Here is an 18,011-nt window from a genome sequence, read left to right as displayed (position 1 = left end):
CATTGGCTAGATGGAGATTGAATCTTAAAACTAAAAAGATTAGGTTCATCCTGTAACACTTTTTTTTTTTTTTAAACAACATTTATATAATGTTTTAGGATCTCCAAAGTACTTTATAGCATTATCATGTTGGAATCTTACAACTCTCTAAGGCAAATGCTACAGAAAAAACCCAAGACCAATCCACTTTGTAGGGGTTGTTTAAAAAGCTAGTGAGACAGCCAAGTGGTGATATCCAACAAGAAATTAGTGATGTGACACATATTAGAGGGAGAAAGACTAAGTATATATGTATGCATGTATGGGAAGCCTCTGAATGAAAAGAATTAACTGAACCCATAGATGTGTGTTATGTTCTCTGAATGGAGAAAATTAAATGACCCACAGGAGCAGCAGAGATTAACCGGGAGTGTGGAGAGTCAGAGAGCTGAGGGGAAGGACAGAGCCTTGAAGTACACAGCAGTGTTTATCTGTGGGTGGGAGTGAAAGCCTGACTGAGGGATGAGAATGAGTGGGAGGGGAGGCCTCTGCAGCTCCAAGAGATCGGTGGTGAAAGATCAGAACTCGAGAGGATGCTGGCCAAGGGAAGGTTTTCTAAGCATGCGGATGGCCTCGGTGGGTCTGTGTGCTGCAGCAAAGGAGCCTCTAGCAAGGGGAGCACTGAAGAAGAGAAGGGACAGAGCAGGGAAAGCTCTCTGGGGATGGGATGGAGGTCACAAGGGAGAGGCACAAAGAACTGCATCCGGAGTCAGAAGCAGCCCCAGGCTGCCCATCTTACAGGTGAGGAAACAGACTCAGGGAGCTTGAGTGGCTTGTTCAGGTCATGGCACCTACTAAGTGTTCAAAGGGCAGCTGGAGGTCCAGAGGCAGGAGACTCATCTCTCTGAATTCAAATCCTGCCTCAGACACAATTTGTGTGATCCTGGGCAAGTCACCTCACCTTGTTTGCCTCAGTTTCCTCAGCTGTCATGAACTGGAGCAGAAATGCCAGAGCACTGCTGCACCTTTGACAAGAAAAGCAAATGGAGTCACAAGGACATGGGGTCAGGGAAGGCTCCTGGGAGGATGGGCCACCTCAGCTTAGGCTCTGGGATGTGACTCGTGGATGTGGTAGATGGAACACTGAGCAGGTGCAGGGGACAACTAGTTGTCTGTCTCTCTCCCCATAGTATGTGGGGTGTGTGTGTGTGTGTGTGTGTGTGTGTATAATGCATATGTACATATCCTTTGAGTGGAGATAATTAATGATTTGTCAATGTCATGGAGAAGATCACAGTAGAGACCAGGTCAGAGAAGGATTCCCTGTGGATCACATAATGCCGACCTCATCAAACCCCACAACTGGAAGTTTTCCTTAATTATTGTGAAGGGTTTAGTCTGTTCTCCACATATGAAAGACCAAGTGGATGAAGAATGTCTATTGCCCAGATTTCAATATGCATTTGGATAGACACTCTTTAGAGTTTGTCCTATAGTATGTATGATTTAGGACAGACATTAAAGACAGAGAAGGAGCTTGTTCCAAAGATGAATTAAAGGAGACTACTGAACTACTTTTGGTAAATTGTAAGGCTCCTTTATTGGCCCCATATTTTCAGTAGCAACATTTTGTCAGGGTTGCTGTATGGCAGTGAATTGTTCTCTTGGTTTTGCTCACTTTGCTACACGAAAATTAATCTTCCCAGATTTCTCTTGTCATTTCTTGCTGTGCAATAATATCCCATTATCTTTATAAACTATAATTTGTTCAGCCATTTTCCAACTGATGGTCATCCACTGATGGATTTACAGTTCTTTGTGACAATAAAGTGCTATTATAGTTATTTTTCGTTCAGATGGGAATTTTCTCTCTTTTTTTGATCTCTCTAGTGATATTGCTGAGAGGGTATATATGACAGTTTAACGATTTTTGGGGTAGAGTTTCCAAATCCTTTCCAGAATGGTCAGATAAATTCCCAGTTTTTTGCAATAATGTTTAGCCCAGTTTTCTGACATTCGAGATCTTTTTGGATCCCAACTGTAACCAGTAAGTTAGTTTTCCCTCCTAGCACTGTGCTGTATAAAAAAAAAAAAACAAAAAAAACTGACAAGAATATATATCATTTATGAACACCCCTCCCCCCCAAAAAGAAAGAAAAAAATATCATTTATGCCCTTATATTCAAGTGACTCATAAAAACGTTAAATAGCACAAGGCCAAGGGGATTTCCTTCCAAGGTGATGTGAAGTTATCAGCACTCATGCTGAATTTGGTCATTTAATCAGTTCCATAGGGGCTAGTTCCATATTACTTAGAGGACAGAATAAAACTATTACCTACTCCAAATCTCTCCATCTTTATCATAAGTTTAGCATGAGATACTTTATCAAATATTTTGCTAAAAACTACAATATTTCCTTGATTTACCAAAAAAGAAAATAAGGTCAGTTTGACATAACAAGTATGACACAGCAGTGAAACAAGCTAATGGGATCCTGAGCTACACTGGGGAAAGGATGTGGGGAGGAGGAGAGAGGAGGAAGAGTTTCTTCCAGAATAAGAAAGTGCTGTATATTGCTCCTATCCAATCACATCTGAGGCAATATAGCCAGTTTGGGATAGCACAGCTTAGAAAGGACATTGTTAAGCTGGAGAGCACCCAAAGGGCCAAATAAGAATCAGATCCTCAAATTAATGCTGTATAAGGACTGACTGAAGAGTCTGGGATTGTTTTGCCTGGTAGAGAGAAGATAGGGTGAGGTAGGTGGGCATGCCAACTGTCTTCCAGTATCTGAAAAGCTACCATGTAAAATAATGATACCCTAACATCCTCCTTATAGAAGGTTTTGATATTTAATTTTAATCAAGCAACAATCCTATGAACCACATAAGACAGATCACAAAATCTCAAAATTAGACAGGATTTCCAAGATCAATTATTCAAACTCATTCTAATTCTGAAGAAACAATAATCTTCTAAACAACATCCAGTTTATATATGATGAAATCCTTAAGGAGGAATCTCCTTAATGAGATATTCTTTTTCTCATTTTAAAGCAGAGAAACAGGCTCAGAGTGCGTAAATCAATCAAATCACTTATTCTATGCTTGGCGGGTGTCAAGCATTGTGCTAAACACTTGCCTTGTAAAGACCATCCAGCTAATAAATGACAAAGGCTGGATGACAGCCCAGTCCACCAGACCCTCGGTTTCTCCCACACCACAACCCTCTGGCCAACTTTTGGAATGGCCAGCACAAGAAGGCTCTCGATCCCCGTGGCCCTACCCCTCTACGCTTCTCTCAGCTGCTCAGGTGCAATGGCAGCAAATGAGCTGAGGCCATTTAGAATTTTAACCACACAGAAGCACACTTCTGTTAAAACAAAACCATTCCCTTGTTCTCTATAGGCAGCAACTTCCCTCCCAGGCATTCGTGCAAACACAAAAAAGCTTCAAACCAGGAGGACAGTTGTGATAAAGAAGGAACTTAAGGGTAAGAATGGCACGCTTCAGATAGAAACACAGAGAAGGGGACGCGCACTTAGGGGAGGGTGGAGAAGAGCACACAAATATCATCCAGCTAAGAAAGAGAGTGGCTGGAAGCCAGTTTACATCCTATCTCTGCCACCCTCTGGAAGGAACTGTCAGCCTTAATAAACTTTAATGAAAGCAGAATGGACTGATTAATGAAGGTAGCAGGCCATGTAAGAAACAATACTTAATAGTTAGAAGCTTTTCAATGAGCAAAAACCAGCTGGCACTCAGGTATAGCCCACATTTCATAGATTCAGATTCCTTCTGTGGCTTTCTGATAAAAGCTCTTTCTAAAAGAAGGATTTGCAGCTTTGTTCAGTGCTTGGGCATTTCCCTTCCCCTGATGTAATGTATATCCCAGAAAAAAAAATTGGACTTTTTTTTAAATGCCTCAGACTATGAATAATCAGCTGGGGTAACCTGGCCCTTCTCAAATGTGCTGTTTTCTGCCAGCTTTGCTCTCTTCAGCACAGGGTTTGGCCATCATCAAATCTGAAAGGAGTTGAAGACTGGAGGAAAGTGAAATTCACCAAGTGAAATCCCAAAGCAAAAAGGAAAGCAGGACTTTTACGCCTTCCACACAACGGCGATGACTCTCAACCACACAATACCTTGGTACTCTCTCTCGTGTCCTCAAAGAGTTTCACGTTGAATTGTGTGCCATTAAGGCTGATGGTGGCAGACGGATCCGGGGTGTGGAGTTCTGACAAAGTCAATGCACTGAGCTGCTCCTCCAGGGTAAACAACAGGCCTTCATTCTTCAGCTCAGTCTGGTCAAGAGTCTAGACATAGTGAGACAAATCCAAGGTCAGAAAAAAAGGCCCAAAGGCCTATGCCAATTTAGAAAACTAGCCAAACTGCTGATCCAAGCTGAGGGCTGGGCTCAACACTTAACAAAATCTTTTACAATATACCATCAGTAAATCCTCACAGAAATATTAGTCAATGCGTAATTCCAACAATATTAAAAGAGTGGCAAGCAATAAAAAGATATATGAGGTGTCAATTTTCCCCAATTTTCAAACTCCATTTCAGTTAAATTTAAGAGTAATCCCAGAGTAAAAGTTAATTCCATTCAGTTCTTCAGCTCCACAAAAATCAAAATTATTTATATATAAATACATATGTATATACACATACATATAAATTTATAATAAAACTTAGAGAGACAGGGTCACCAAATTAACCAGGCAAAAGCATATAAATGATTCCTTAGTTAAGTGGCTTATGGGTACCAGCTGACACGTCTCCATCTGAAAGCCCAAGCAATCCCTGCTCACAGCACTGAGTGTCCACTACAGCCAGTCCCAAACAGGGGCAACAGTGACTGAAGAGGAAGAATAACACTGAGTCACCCAAGTCTGTGGCACTCCCGGTCTGCCCCTTAATGAAAGATTAGCCCCTGATCTGGAAGCCAGAGAGCAGACACCATTCTAACTAAAACTGACCTGGGGCTCCTTAATTTACCAGAGCACTAAGGGCATGCTGAGAGTTTTCCTTACTGATTTTAACAAAGAGAGATGACAACAGCACTGGCGGAGCCTCAGCAACAGGGACAGGATGTGGACGGTGCTCGAACACTGGGAGGCGGCTGTGGTGCTGGACCCAGGGGCATAAGACTCAAATTCCTTTGTCACTGCCAGAGGGAGAAACAAACCAGAAGATAAAGTGCAGGGCAGAGAGCAGAATTTGAACCCAGCTCTACTGACTTGGAAGACAGCTTCTGAAAAACTGTGGGCCTTTTCCAGGAAGACATCTGATTAAATGCCTTGGAGGGTATTTTGCTGGGTCCATGTCCCTCCACCAAAGGCCACCTGCCGTCACATATATTGTGGTCACCCTCTGCTGCATGTGGAAGGGGACCTGGGCTCTTCAGACTCCCTGTGGCCAGAGCCGGCAAGGTGTCCAGCTGGGCTCCCTGACAGACCTGAGGCCTAGTCGGAGGCTGAAAAAATGTCCCAAAAGGCCCTATTAGCACATGTGCTTATGACAAGGCTACCAGGGAGGCAATCTGCTGCAACAGATGGAGTCAGCACGGGGAAGAGCCCCCATGAATGGAACTGCCAATCTTTGGGATAAATCCCCACACTCAGGCTGGAGCAGGGCCTACCTCTGCTGAAGGGATTAGCAGGGCTCCTTCCAGACTGCTTGTTCTCACCCGTGTGCCTTTTTAAGTAGGACTGCAGAGTTGATCTGGCTCGAACGAAAGAGAGGCCATGATAACCACCACTTGCACTTACAAAGTGCTCCACTACACACAACACTTCCCACAGCCGCCCACTGGTGTTCAAAGAAACCCTCAAGTGAAGGTCACGATCACCATGGCTATGTGCCAGCAGCACCAGGCCGCTGGCACCAGACAGCCCATCAGCTGAAATCAATATAATAAGAAATAACTGAATATGATGTCATAAGAACTAGAAAAAGTTTGGCTTTTTAATAAAAGACAGAAAAAGTCACAAAAACAGACAGAAAATGACAGAAAACCTGAGATCGAGGGGGAAAGACAGCTGCTATTATCAAAGTATCACTGAGCAAAGTAAAGAAAAAGGTCACATGAGATTCTGAATATTATACACTGACCAATAGAGCAGAGAGATAATCTTACAATACTGTTATGATTAGGTGCTGAATAGAAACTATGCACATTATGTTAAACCTGAGGGATTTTTGTTTTAAAAAGCAAATATGAAAAAAGGTTGGACTATTAAGAAGGAAGATCCAACAAATCCAAATAAAACACAAAAGACCCCAATGTAACCTTTCACTTATTACCAAAGGAAAGAGAATCTGAGTGATATGAAAGACAGAGACAGAGAGAAATAAAGTGCACTTAAAAAAAATCACACACCTTGATTTTGTGAAAAGGACATCATAAACAGCCTTTTCATCTTCTGATAGTTTCAATCGATGCAACTTAAAGTGACGTTGGGGCAATATCACCTGATGAAGAGGAAAAGAAATACTAAGCTGGGGTGCAGACACACATTTATAATATCCATGAAGTCAAGCAGGTACCTATTTGAGCACAATGAAAAAGACATCATCTCCCTCCTCCTCTGGGCATTCAAGTGAAAACTATAAATGAAGTTACCAGAGGTTTGCCAGTTGAATCCAGCTGGTCTTTTGTTCTTCTCAGTAAAAGACTCTTGGTTAAAATACTTAACCTTTCCCCTCCTTTTGCTGTACCATTGTCAACCTGATTCTTCCACAGCTTGAACTCATCAAATGGAGAACAACGGAGAAACCTGATTTTGAAGGGGATGAATGAGATAGAAAAAAGGAATAACAGTAAAAGGTTAAAACATAACCTGAAGGGAAAAGTAAACCATATTTTGTGTTTCATCTGTCATCCAACTACACTAAAAAGAGATCATCAAGCCAAGCCCCATCAAATAGATCAAGACAGTATGATCAGTTACTAAAACCACATGACAACATGGGAATTTCTCCATAGATATCTGTGGACAGATACAAAAGCACAATAACCAAGAAGTGAAATTCTCTATAAATCAGTCTGACATCCCTGTAGGAATACATTATGGAACAACCAACAATACTCTTCTGTGCCTGCCTCAAATAAACTGTGGACTTTGCTCTAGACCCTGCTTTTTGAAAAAGAGTAAGTCCATGATTTTCTGTTGTTCTAAGTGAACTTTTTGTTTTGTTTCAAGTCAATTTATTTGGCATTTGAGAGGTAGGGTGGTAAGGCTGGAAAACTACATTATATTTGTAGTTGACAGAGACTACATTCACATCTGACCTTTGAACTTACTAAGTGGTTAGCCACATGTAAATAATTTACCTCTCCAAGTCTCAGTTTACTCATCTAACAAACAGGAATAATAACAACTCTAAGCAGCAAGGCATCCTGACACAGAGACAGTAGGCAGCAGTCCCCCCCATTCTGACCAACACCTATACCCAGGAACCTCAAGCAGAGCAGCACTGCCCAGACCACCAATCTTGCTTCCCAACTCCCACAGTCATTATCCCGGGAACAACCCTTACGGAAAAGAGCCCCCTCATCCCTACCACCACCCACTGAACAACTGCTACCAAAGGACAGGTAAGCATAAGAGTATCAGTCCTCCTTCCAGGCTGATTCCAGAGCCATTGCCAGGGAAGCACCCCTTGTGGAAATGAGAACTGGTAACTAATTCCACCCCTCCTACAGCCCCTTCCCCAGTAGCCATAGTTATTGCAGATCCAGAAAAGAAAGTGTTCACCTCCAAAGTCCTTGGCACTGTGTCATAGTTCAATGTCAGAAAAGAAATGGCATTAAAGAAGGTATGTTACCATATCTTGATGCTTCACCCTAAGGATCATTGAGTTTTTCCATTTGAACTTTAGCCAAAACCTCTCCCATTACAATGAGTTCCTTACAAGCAAAGACTGTCTTCTCTTTGTATCCCTGGCATTTGACACAGTATGTGGTATACAAAAAGTGCTTAATAGATGCTTTTTTTTGGGGGGGGGGAAGGGGAAGGATTCTGGAAAAGTGGCAGAAGAGGTTGGTTAAATTTCAAGCTTTCCTGATTATTCTCACAAATAGAACAAATTTGAGCCTCAAGGTGCCCATAGACTGGAGAAAAATCAAGAAGACCTGGGGCTGATCTGGGGTTCTCTGGATAGAATTGAAGATCTGAAGAAAGATCCCAGGCCAGGATTAGTGCAAACACCTCCAGGCTAGCTCCACAGGGATGTTACTGCCAAATTTCAAAACCCCCAGATCAAAGAGAAAATTTTACAAGAAACAAACAAAAAAATCAATTCAAATAAATTGGAACTATGATTAATACAGGACTTATTAGCAACTATAAAAGACTGCAGGTCCTGGAATGATATTTACCAACAAACAAAAGAACTAGGCCTGTGGCCAAAAATATCATGTCCAGCAAAATTATCCATAATACTGAATGAGAGAAAAAAATGGATTCAATGAACTTGCAGATTTTCAGGACTTTCTATCAATCAAATTTGAACTTAACAGAAATTTTAACACATAAGAGCCAATACCAAAGTTCAAGTTCAAGGAACTCAACATGGACAAATTGTATGTTTTTTCTTTTTTACATGGAAAATGTATACTATATACTTAAGATTCACATCAACAATATGGTAGCTCAAAAGAAATATTGGCAAAGTTCAGGTAAAAATAGTAATTATACAAATGAGGTACAGAGGAAGAACAGACACAGGCATTAGAAGGGGGGAAGAGGGCTGGTAGTTCTGAAAACCTACTCACATTGGGAATGGGTTTAATTGGCAAAACTACATTTATACCACGAAAGGTACAGCACCCTCCAAAATCTATAAAGAAATAAGGGAAGCAAAGGGTGAGGGAAGAAGAAAAGGAAGGGATCCATGGGGGAGGGGAGGTTAAGTAATAGCAAGACAAGGAGCCGAATTAAAACAAGAGATTGGAAAGATGTATGTGTGTGTATGTGTGTATATATATATTTACATATACATGTATACATAAATATATCTTTTCTTAACTATAACTTGCTTGAAAGTGTTGAGGGGATGAAAGAGAGAAAAAAAGATAAAGTAAAAAAGGTGTGAAGCAATTTATAAGGAAGTAAAGAAAGGATGGGTGTTCATGAATATAATTTCTTCTAATGTATTTTAAGAAAGTATTTCTTGATCTGTTAATTTGTTATATATTTTGAATCCTCCCTAATGTTCCCGCTGGGTACATGACAATGTTCTCTTTTGTTTTGTTTTATTTTATTTTGTATTTATTTTCTGTTTTTCTTTTTTTCTTGTTTTTTTAAATAAAAATTTAAAAAAATAAAAAATAAATAAATGCTTTTTTTTTCCTTCCATTCACTGATTTCATTCAATCAGATATTTAGCTCACAGGGTTACCTGATGAATCAAACAGAAGCAAATAAAAAAATGTATTTTAAGCAATGTTACAGATCTGCATACATATGAGTTACTTTAATAAATGCCAAAACCTCTTATAAAAAAACAATCATTTATCAATCAAGCATCATTAATTTATAAAGACTTTTTGCTATTAAAAAGATTAGTAGATTCATCTTGTTGTATAAGAAACCTGATTCATAGTTAGGTTCTCCATGAAAGGGATACTCTCCAAACCAAACCACCTGAATCTTAGAGAGATAGTTTACCTCAGTAATGAATACATGTCCAGCAGGTTATTCTGAATGGGGGTTCCAGTGACAGCCCAGCGGGCACAAGCTTGTAGCTTACATACAGCTATGGAGGTCTGCACTCGGGGATTCTTAATATTGTGAGCCTCATCCAGGATAATGCGAGCCCAGACTATTTGAAGCAATGGTGATGTGCAGTCCTAGAGAAGATGAGAAGAAGGTGATGTGCTGTCCAATAACAGCTTGGTGATGCAATAACTTCAAATGGGAAGGCTAATGGTAAGAACATTAAACAGAGAATTGGTTTCAATTCCTGGTTCCTAACCTAACTGAAGAGGTATACATAAGTAATTTGTCTCTACCTCATCATATTAATTCATATTTCTTCAGTAAGAACTTAAGTCTGGACAACATCTAAGAATACCTTTATTTTCTAAAGCAGAAAGCAATCTTTCAAAAACAGGGTAAAAGAAACCCTCTCCATTCACAATGGCTACATTCAAAAGATCACCACAAAGAGATAAGTCTATAAATACAAAAACTGCAATTGATACTTATTGCAGCAGCATATGCACTAAATGCAAATGATGTGGAAAATATTTACATGGTTACTATTCAGGGACAATAGACATTTACGGAGCTGTCATTTTTTCTCTTTAAATTGGGTTTGTTGCCACCATAAAAAACAACTTACTACTAAAAATAAAGTATTCATTCAATAAAGAATTATCAATGTCACACATTCTTCATTATAAGGTTGTACTAAAACCAATTAAGCTTACCTAAAAAGTGAACTTTCTTGATTATATCTATTACTTTTCCTACCCTCTGACCTCTCACTCATTTGCCACAATCATCTCTTTTTTAAGATAGCATGAATGTGGATAAAGATATGTCCAGTATACAATAGAATTTGCATTATTAAAGTATCCAAAAAGTGCAGTAATACACTGATTATCCTTGTGGAAAACTATGAGTCGACACATATAAGCTTCCTGTAGTCATGTTATTATTACAATTCATATAAAGTAGACCTATTTCTACTATAAGAAATGCTGGAGGGGCAGCTAAATGGTGCAGTGAATAGAGTACCAGCCCTGAAGTCAGGAGGACCTAAGTTCAAATCTCAATACTTCCTAGCTGTGTGACCTAGGGCAAGTCACTTAACCCCCAATTGCTTCAGGGGAAAAAAAAAAGAAAAGATAAAAAGAAATGGGGGAGAGCATGGTTTTGCATTCAGGAAATGCTATAAAAATGAGAGATACACACAAACATAAAAAGCAGGGATAGTAATCATGACTTCAAACAAAGTTAAAGCTAAAATAGATTTAAATAGAGGAAAAAAAACAGTAAACAAAAACACATAGTATCAGCCATATTATGCAATATTGTATTAATCCATTTAAAATAACTGGACAGTATAAAATACCTGAGAACAAACAGACACAGGAATTTCCTTTTCCATTGTTAACAAAATAATTATTAGTGTTTGTCAATATTCTGCTAAAATATTTATATGAACATATACATAAAACATTTGTTACACAAATAAATTTAGACCTAAATAATTGAAATGAAATGTTGGTGGGTAGGAAAAGCCAATATAATAATAAAAAAAAGACAATTTTATCTAACTAATCTATTCATGTAATGCCCTTCCAATTAAATTACTAAAAAATTATCTTACTGAGTTAGAAAAAAATAATAACAAAGTTCTATCAGAAAAATAAAAGGTCAGGAACTCCAAAGTAATCAGATGTAAAGGAAACAGACTCAGTAATATCAGACCTCAAACCATATTATAAAGTAAGAAGATTGTTAAAGTGTAAAATGGTTAATTTTGATTATTTTAAATTAAAATATTCTTGAATAAATAAAACCTATGCATCCAAGAAAAGAAATGCGGAAAAATGGGGGAGAAATTTTCATAGACAATCTCTCAGATAGAATGTGATTGGGTTGGAATATTGCTATGATCTAGGAAATGGGCTGGTTGATTTAGAAAAACATGGAAAGACTCAGACTTATGAGATAAGATGCTATCCACTTCCAAAAAAATAGATGATAAGCAGAAATAAGCATCTTACATATATGTATATAATTATATGTGTGTATGTTTATAGATATCAATATATATGTAGATGTTTGTCTCCATGCCTACTTGTAGCCTTCATTTGGAGGGTAGGGACGACTGGGAAAAAGTTAAGTAAAAAATGCACAGTAGAGAACAACAACAAAAAAAAAACCTACATGGAAGCAAACAGAGGCAGGATGCCTTTGAAAACAATGTATTTATTATATAGTATATTTATATATTACATAGTATTTTATAGCATATAATATATTTATAGAGTATTTGTATTAATTATCTAGGTTTTCTTGAAATAAAAATATATTGCTTTATATTGAATCATCTCATGTTCTGCTGTGTACCTGGCAACTTTTTTTTCTTTTTTTATTTTGTACTTAAGTTTAAAAACTTAAAAAGAAATAACTTGAAATATGCCCAATTTCAACATAAAATATATACATATAGATATAAAAATATACATAAATAATAAATGAATGTTTGCTGAAGTGCACAGAAGATTGCAAAAGTGATAAAGGTAGGTTAGAAAAGCAGATATTCAATCCAATCTGTAAGGCATATTATTGAGTTCCATTTTGCAGATTTAAAGAGATGAACTGTTAACTCTATGAGTTAAAAACTTTCACTCCAGTTAATGACATACAGTCTCTAAAATTGTTTTCTCTCAAAGTACCTCACCTCCACACAGGCATCAGTAGCAGGGACATCTCCCTCTTCTTTTCTGGTAGGGATCTCTTTGGCAAGAAGACTATAAGTGGTGATCACTACATCATATCTGGAGAGACTATACAAACATCAGATATGGAAATGCATAAATTAGGAAGGCAGAACTAATACCTGGGAAGTCCCTGTGCCTATCTGATTAAGTTATTGTGGAGAAAAAACTACTTTACAAATCTTTAAAGTCCTACCTTACTATGAACCATTATTCATGAAACATCTCTCGTATGACATCTATAATGCCAAAGATAATAAACAATGAAATTCATCTACACAAGTTTTCAAAATGTACTATCTCGTATATACTGCATAAGACTGGGCTGGTTTCACTCCTAATGAAGAAAGAATATAAAGGGGAAAAAAAAGAATCGGAGATACTGAAAATCTAAACTAGGAAAAACATGGACTCTAGTCTATGGTTAAATAACAGTTGGGTGAGTGCTGCTGCCACCTGGTGGCAAACCCAAAGAATCCCAAGGCCTATGTTACCATCTTCAGTTACCATCTTGCCAAAAATAAGAAAAGGCCAATATTTGGCTCTTAATATGTGTATATCACTCTACATTATCATCAAAGGAATGGGGCTCTATTCTACCCCCAAGCATGATCTCTCCTTCCTTTTTCAATGAGATCCCTGGTGAAAGATCATTTGACTTTTTTTCTCCAGTTCCAAACATGAATTAAGGTGATTGATTCTGAATTGAAAATTTATATTTTGGCCATCATACATATTGGTAACATTAGTTAGAATGGAATCTAAATGGGATAATGGGATAGTAGTAAGTAGATGACAGAAGAGATATATATCCCCATGCTGATCTTGCAATAAAGGTCAATTTTAACCTACTGTCCCCCTTAAGCTAACTGGATATTGAACATTTTCAGGATCATCTTCCACTTACACTTTTGCATGTTGCTCTCGATTGGATCCATGGTAAAGATAGATTCTCAGCCTGTTGTTGCTCACACGTTTTTCTATTTCCTTTTTCCAATGATGAATCAGAGAAGCAGGGCAAATAATTAGAGTGCCATGGGATGTAAAGCTAGTGGAATCTTAAGAGAAAAAACATCGTCATATGATCAAATCTTACTCTAAGTTCTTATTGACCCATCACCTTTTCTTGATCACTCAATTTCTACTTTTATCATTTATTACTTTTATTTCTGGGGCAGTTTCTGAATATAAACTAGAAAGGAATATTTTTATAAATCAAATTGCTTCAGCTACTTTCCTTCCTTTCTCTCATAAAGGTATAATCCAGGAATGACTCCTTGTTGATACACAGAACTGTGTTGAAGATCTTCTTAGGCTGGTGCTTTGTATCATCTAAAAAGTAACACTATTTATCATCTGATTGGAAAGGAAGAAGGCGTAGAATGAATGACAAGAAGATATTTGATAATTCTCTAGTTTCTCATTACTTGGATCTTCAGGGTGAGTATTATTTCAAAGTGCAGCAAGTCCTCAAAACAAGAACATATATTCAAGTATAAAAAACAACCTCCAAAGCCAAATATAAATTATTTAGGTTGACTTTTACTTTGGCCTTTCTGTTTACATGGTTGAGAAGTCTGTGAAACATGTTCAAATATATGCATTAATTACTCTTACCTACAATGGAAGTAGGTTCCATTTTAATGATAAAGATGGTCTGTTTTCATTTCCAGTAGTCTCTGATGGTGGATGGTTAAATTTAAATTTTTTTCATCATCTAATTTATGTTTAGAATTATTTCTGTGTCATCCAACTTAAATCTAAAATACTCAGGATTAAAAAAAAAAAAAAATGCGATCTACCCCCATAAAGAGAACCAATGAAGTCTGAGATCAAACTGAAATATAAGTTTCTTACTATTTTGGGGAGGGTGGGGGGAACAATATGGCTAATATGAAAATGTTTTGCATGATTTCTCATGCATTATTTATTGTTTGGTTTCTCAGTGGTAAAGAAGGGATAAGAGAGAGAATCTCAAACCCAAAATTGAAAAAGAAAAGAACACTAAATAAATAAATAGAAAAAGAAAAATGTAAATAGGAAACATTAAACAGAGAAAAATATAATAATTTTTTTTTAAGAAATAAAAATTTTTAAGAAAATAAAAACAAAACACTGGGAAAAAATTGTGCAAATTTGGTTATAGTATTACTAAATATGGATTCAGAACTGGTTAGATCACAAGGCTCAAAGAATAGTAATTAATGATTCAATGTCAATGTATCGGTAAATCCTCAGTGGAGTGCCAAAGGGATCTGTTCTAGACTTGTGCCATTTAAGATTTTAATCATTGCCTTTTGGATAAAGGCTTGAAATCTGTAGGTGTCAGTAAGACGAGTATAGCTAACAAACAAGACAACAGTCAGAATCCAAAAAGATCTCAACAAGCAAGAGCACTGAGCTGAAATTAGTAAGATAAAACTCAGCAGAAATAAATGCCAAGCTTTACATATGATACCAGAAATCAATTTTACAAGTTTGGCCATAGTTAGACAACAATTTGTTTGCAAAAGACCTAGTGGTTTAAGCTCCATGAGTCAGCAGTGTGCCATATCACCTAAAAAAGCTAACACCACTTGGAACTTCACGAAGAGGGACTTAGCTCCCAGCTGATTGTCCCCCAACACCAGGCCCTTCTCAGACCTCATATATACAGTAATGGATTCGGTTCTGGGCGGACAATTTAAGGGCAACAAAAAATGGGAGAACATGTGGAAGAGAACCACCAGAATGGGGAGGGGGCCTTTAGTTCATGACAAATGAGGATCAACTGAAGGAACCAGTCAGAACAAAAGAAAACTTGTGACAGCTGTGTCTATTAACGTGCGAAGGGGCTATCATGTGGGAGAGGGATTGAGTTCATTCTATTTGGCTGCAGAGAGAAAAATCAGAAAGAATGGGGAGAAATTATAAAGAGAGAAATCTAGGCTTGATGTCAAGAAAAATTTGGTAACATAAGAGCCATCCCAAAGTGAAAGGACTGTCTCAAGAAGCAGTGGGCTTCCCCTCCTTTGAGGTAATCCTAGATGACCTTTTGTTGGGTAAGTTGTAATGAGGATCCCTTTATCCAAATTGCGAGTTATTTATCCTAATTTCATGTCACTTCAAATTTAATAAGCCTGCTACCTATGAACATGCTAAATAACTAACACAGGGTCGAGCATAGCTCCCTGGTGAATCCCACTAGAGGTCTTTCCACAAGATGTAACAGAATTATTACTGATCATTTTTTTGGAGTTTTTAAAGTCCAACCTATTCAATCTAATTGGAATCCAATCATTCCACAATTCCAAATCCATTTAATTGTATTTTATCATGTAACTCACATTTTATCTTTGCCATAAGATTAGCATGAACATGAACTAGATTATCATAGTTCGTTTCAGAGATCCTTTTATCTCTGTAATAGGTATCAGTACAAATAAGAATTATTTTAGAGAATTAATTTCCTTACACAATGATATGAAATGGATAATTTTGATGTATTAAATTTTAAAATGTTTGGACAAATAATATCAATGCATCTAAAATTAGAAAGGAAATAACTGAAAAAAAAAATATCAGAGCAAGTTTCTCTGATAAAAATTTCCTAAGTGCAGAGGAAGAATAAACACAGGGGTATTAGAGTGGGGAGGGCTCATAGTTCTGAAAGCCTACTCACATGGGGAATGGGTTCAACAGGCAATACTATATTTATACCATGCAGAGTATAGCACCCTCCAAAGTCTATAAAGAAGTAAGGGGAGAGAAATGGCGGATGGGGAAGAAGATAAGGGAGGGATCCTTGGGTGTGGGGAGGTTAAATAATAGCAAGACAAGTTAGGGAAAAGAACTTAATTAAAGAGTCAGCAGGGACAGGGAAGACATGTATGTGTATGTGGGGTGTGTTTATGTGGGATGTGGGGTGTGTGTGTGTGTGTATCTTTTCTTAACTGTAGCTTGCTTGGGGGTGGGGAGGGGGAATAAAAGGGAGGAAAAAGAATAAAGTAAACAAGGTACATAGCAGAGAAACAAAGAACAATTTACAAGGAAGTAAAAAACTGGACATTCATGAATATAATTTCTTCTACTAATATATATGCTTTCTTGATCTGATAATTTGTTGTTATATATTTTGAATCCTCCCTGATATTCTGCTGGGCACATGACAATGTCCTCTTTTGTTTTGCATTACTGTTGGTAGACCTGTTAATTGGTTCAATCATTCTGAAAGGCAATTTTGAACTACATTCAAAAAGTTATTAAACTGTATACCCTTTGACCTAGTCTATATCCCCCAAAAGATCACAGAAAATGGGAAAAGCCTTACATGCACAAACATATATATGGTCACTCTTTTTGTGAAATGGAACTGGAACTTAAGAGGATGCCTAACAATGGATAACAAGTGAATGTAAAAAAAATTTACTGTGTTGTAAAAATGAGGAAAAGGAAGACTTCTGAGAAAGCTGGGAAGACTTGTATGGACTGATGCTGAGTGAAATAAGAAGGGGAAAGGGAAGAGAACAAGTAGTTATTAATTATCTACCAAATGCCAGTCACAGTACTAAATGATTTATAAGTATTATTTCATTCATCTTCACAACTCTAGGAAGCAGATGTTATTATTATCCCCATTTTACAGTTGAGGAAAATGAGGCAGAGATTAAGTGACTCACTTAGGATCGCACTGCCACTAAGTGTCTAAGGCTAATTTAAACTCAGTTTTTCTTGACTCCAGATCCAATAGTCTACTCACTGTGTCACCAGGAAAACAATTTACATAATAACATTTAAAAAAACTAAGTCTGAAAGACTTAAGAACTCTGAGCAACATAATGATCACCCAGGATTCAGGATTTATGGTGAAACATGCACCCACCTTCTGACAGAGAGCTAATGGACTCAAGGTGCAAGATAAGACATATTTTTTCTTAATATGGCCAATAAAGGAATGTTTTTCATGACTATGCACATTTGTTATAAGTTTTATTTTTCTTTCCTTTTTAATAGAGGGGTAGGAAGGGAAAGATGATGATTTTTTTTTTAATTAAAAAAATGAATTTGAAAACATTTTCTAGTTAGAAAATTTGCTGATTTTAGTCAAGCTCATAGTCAGTTTGAGTTTTTAGTAAAAATTATACCTAAGAAATTAGTTGGTTCCCTCATAGATGGACTAGAAATGACCAGGGTGTTTTGACTGCTTATGATTTGAAGCCTCCTCCCAGCCCAGAGGAAAACTTCCTATACTCTACCATCTCTGGAGAGGCATACAACAAGCTTTTGATCTTTCTTTTTCTTCTGTTCTTGATTTTTTTGGGATAAAATGAGTGCGATCATTGTCAGAGTCTTGCCTAAGCCCATGTCATCCGCTGGAAAAGAACACAGAAGAGAACTCCAATTATTCAGGGTAAAAAATTCACTCGCCTTCAAAGTCTATGTGCACAATTTTTGCTTCCTTTTCCCTTCATAGGGCACGGTAGTTACTCTTCTTCCCCTAAAACTTTCTGGCTAAAAACAGACCCAGGATTTCTTCCCATGATCACGTATTTTGACTCTTTCTACTTGACTCAGAACTTCCAAAGTACT

General features: G+C 37.5%; 1 protein-coding gene across 1 annotated transcript in view; it reads right to left on the bottom strand.

The window, feature by feature from the left end:
• TTF2 (transcription termination factor 2) overlaps positions 1 to 18,011 on the bottom strand; it is a 48,923-nt gene that overhangs the window by 9,691 nt on the left and 21,221 nt on the right. Inside the window, exons 10-18 of the mRNA XM_031967371.1 lie at positions 17,678 to 17,794; positions 13,351 to 13,501; positions 12,407 to 12,512; positions 9,658 to 9,839; positions 6,609 to 6,762; positions 6,366 to 6,457; positions 5,625 to 5,707; positions 5,017 to 5,150; positions 4,126 to 4,296 (exon numbers count right to left, since the gene is read on the bottom strand). Coding sequence (XP_031823231.1) covers positions 4,126 to 4,296; positions 5,017 to 5,150; positions 5,625 to 5,707; positions 6,366 to 6,457; positions 6,609 to 6,762; positions 9,658 to 9,839; positions 12,407 to 12,512; positions 13,351 to 13,501; positions 17,678 to 17,794 — 1,190 coding nt within the window. The remainder of the gene's footprint in view (positions 1 to 4,125; positions 4,297 to 5,016; positions 5,151 to 5,624; positions 5,708 to 6,365; positions 6,458 to 6,608; positions 6,763 to 9,657; positions 9,840 to 12,406; positions 12,513 to 13,350; positions 13,502 to 17,677; positions 17,795 to 18,011) is intronic.

This window comes from Sarcophilus harrisii, chromosome 4, assembly GCF_902635505.1.
Source record: "Sarcophilus harrisii chromosome 4, mSarHar1.11, whole genome shotgun sequence".
NCBI lineage: Eukaryota > Metazoa > Chordata > Mammalia > Dasyuromorphia > Dasyuridae > Sarcophilus > Sarcophilus harrisii.
The sequence above is the reverse complement of the archived record's forward strand: the minus strand, read 5'-3'. Positions and strand labels throughout refer to the sequence as shown.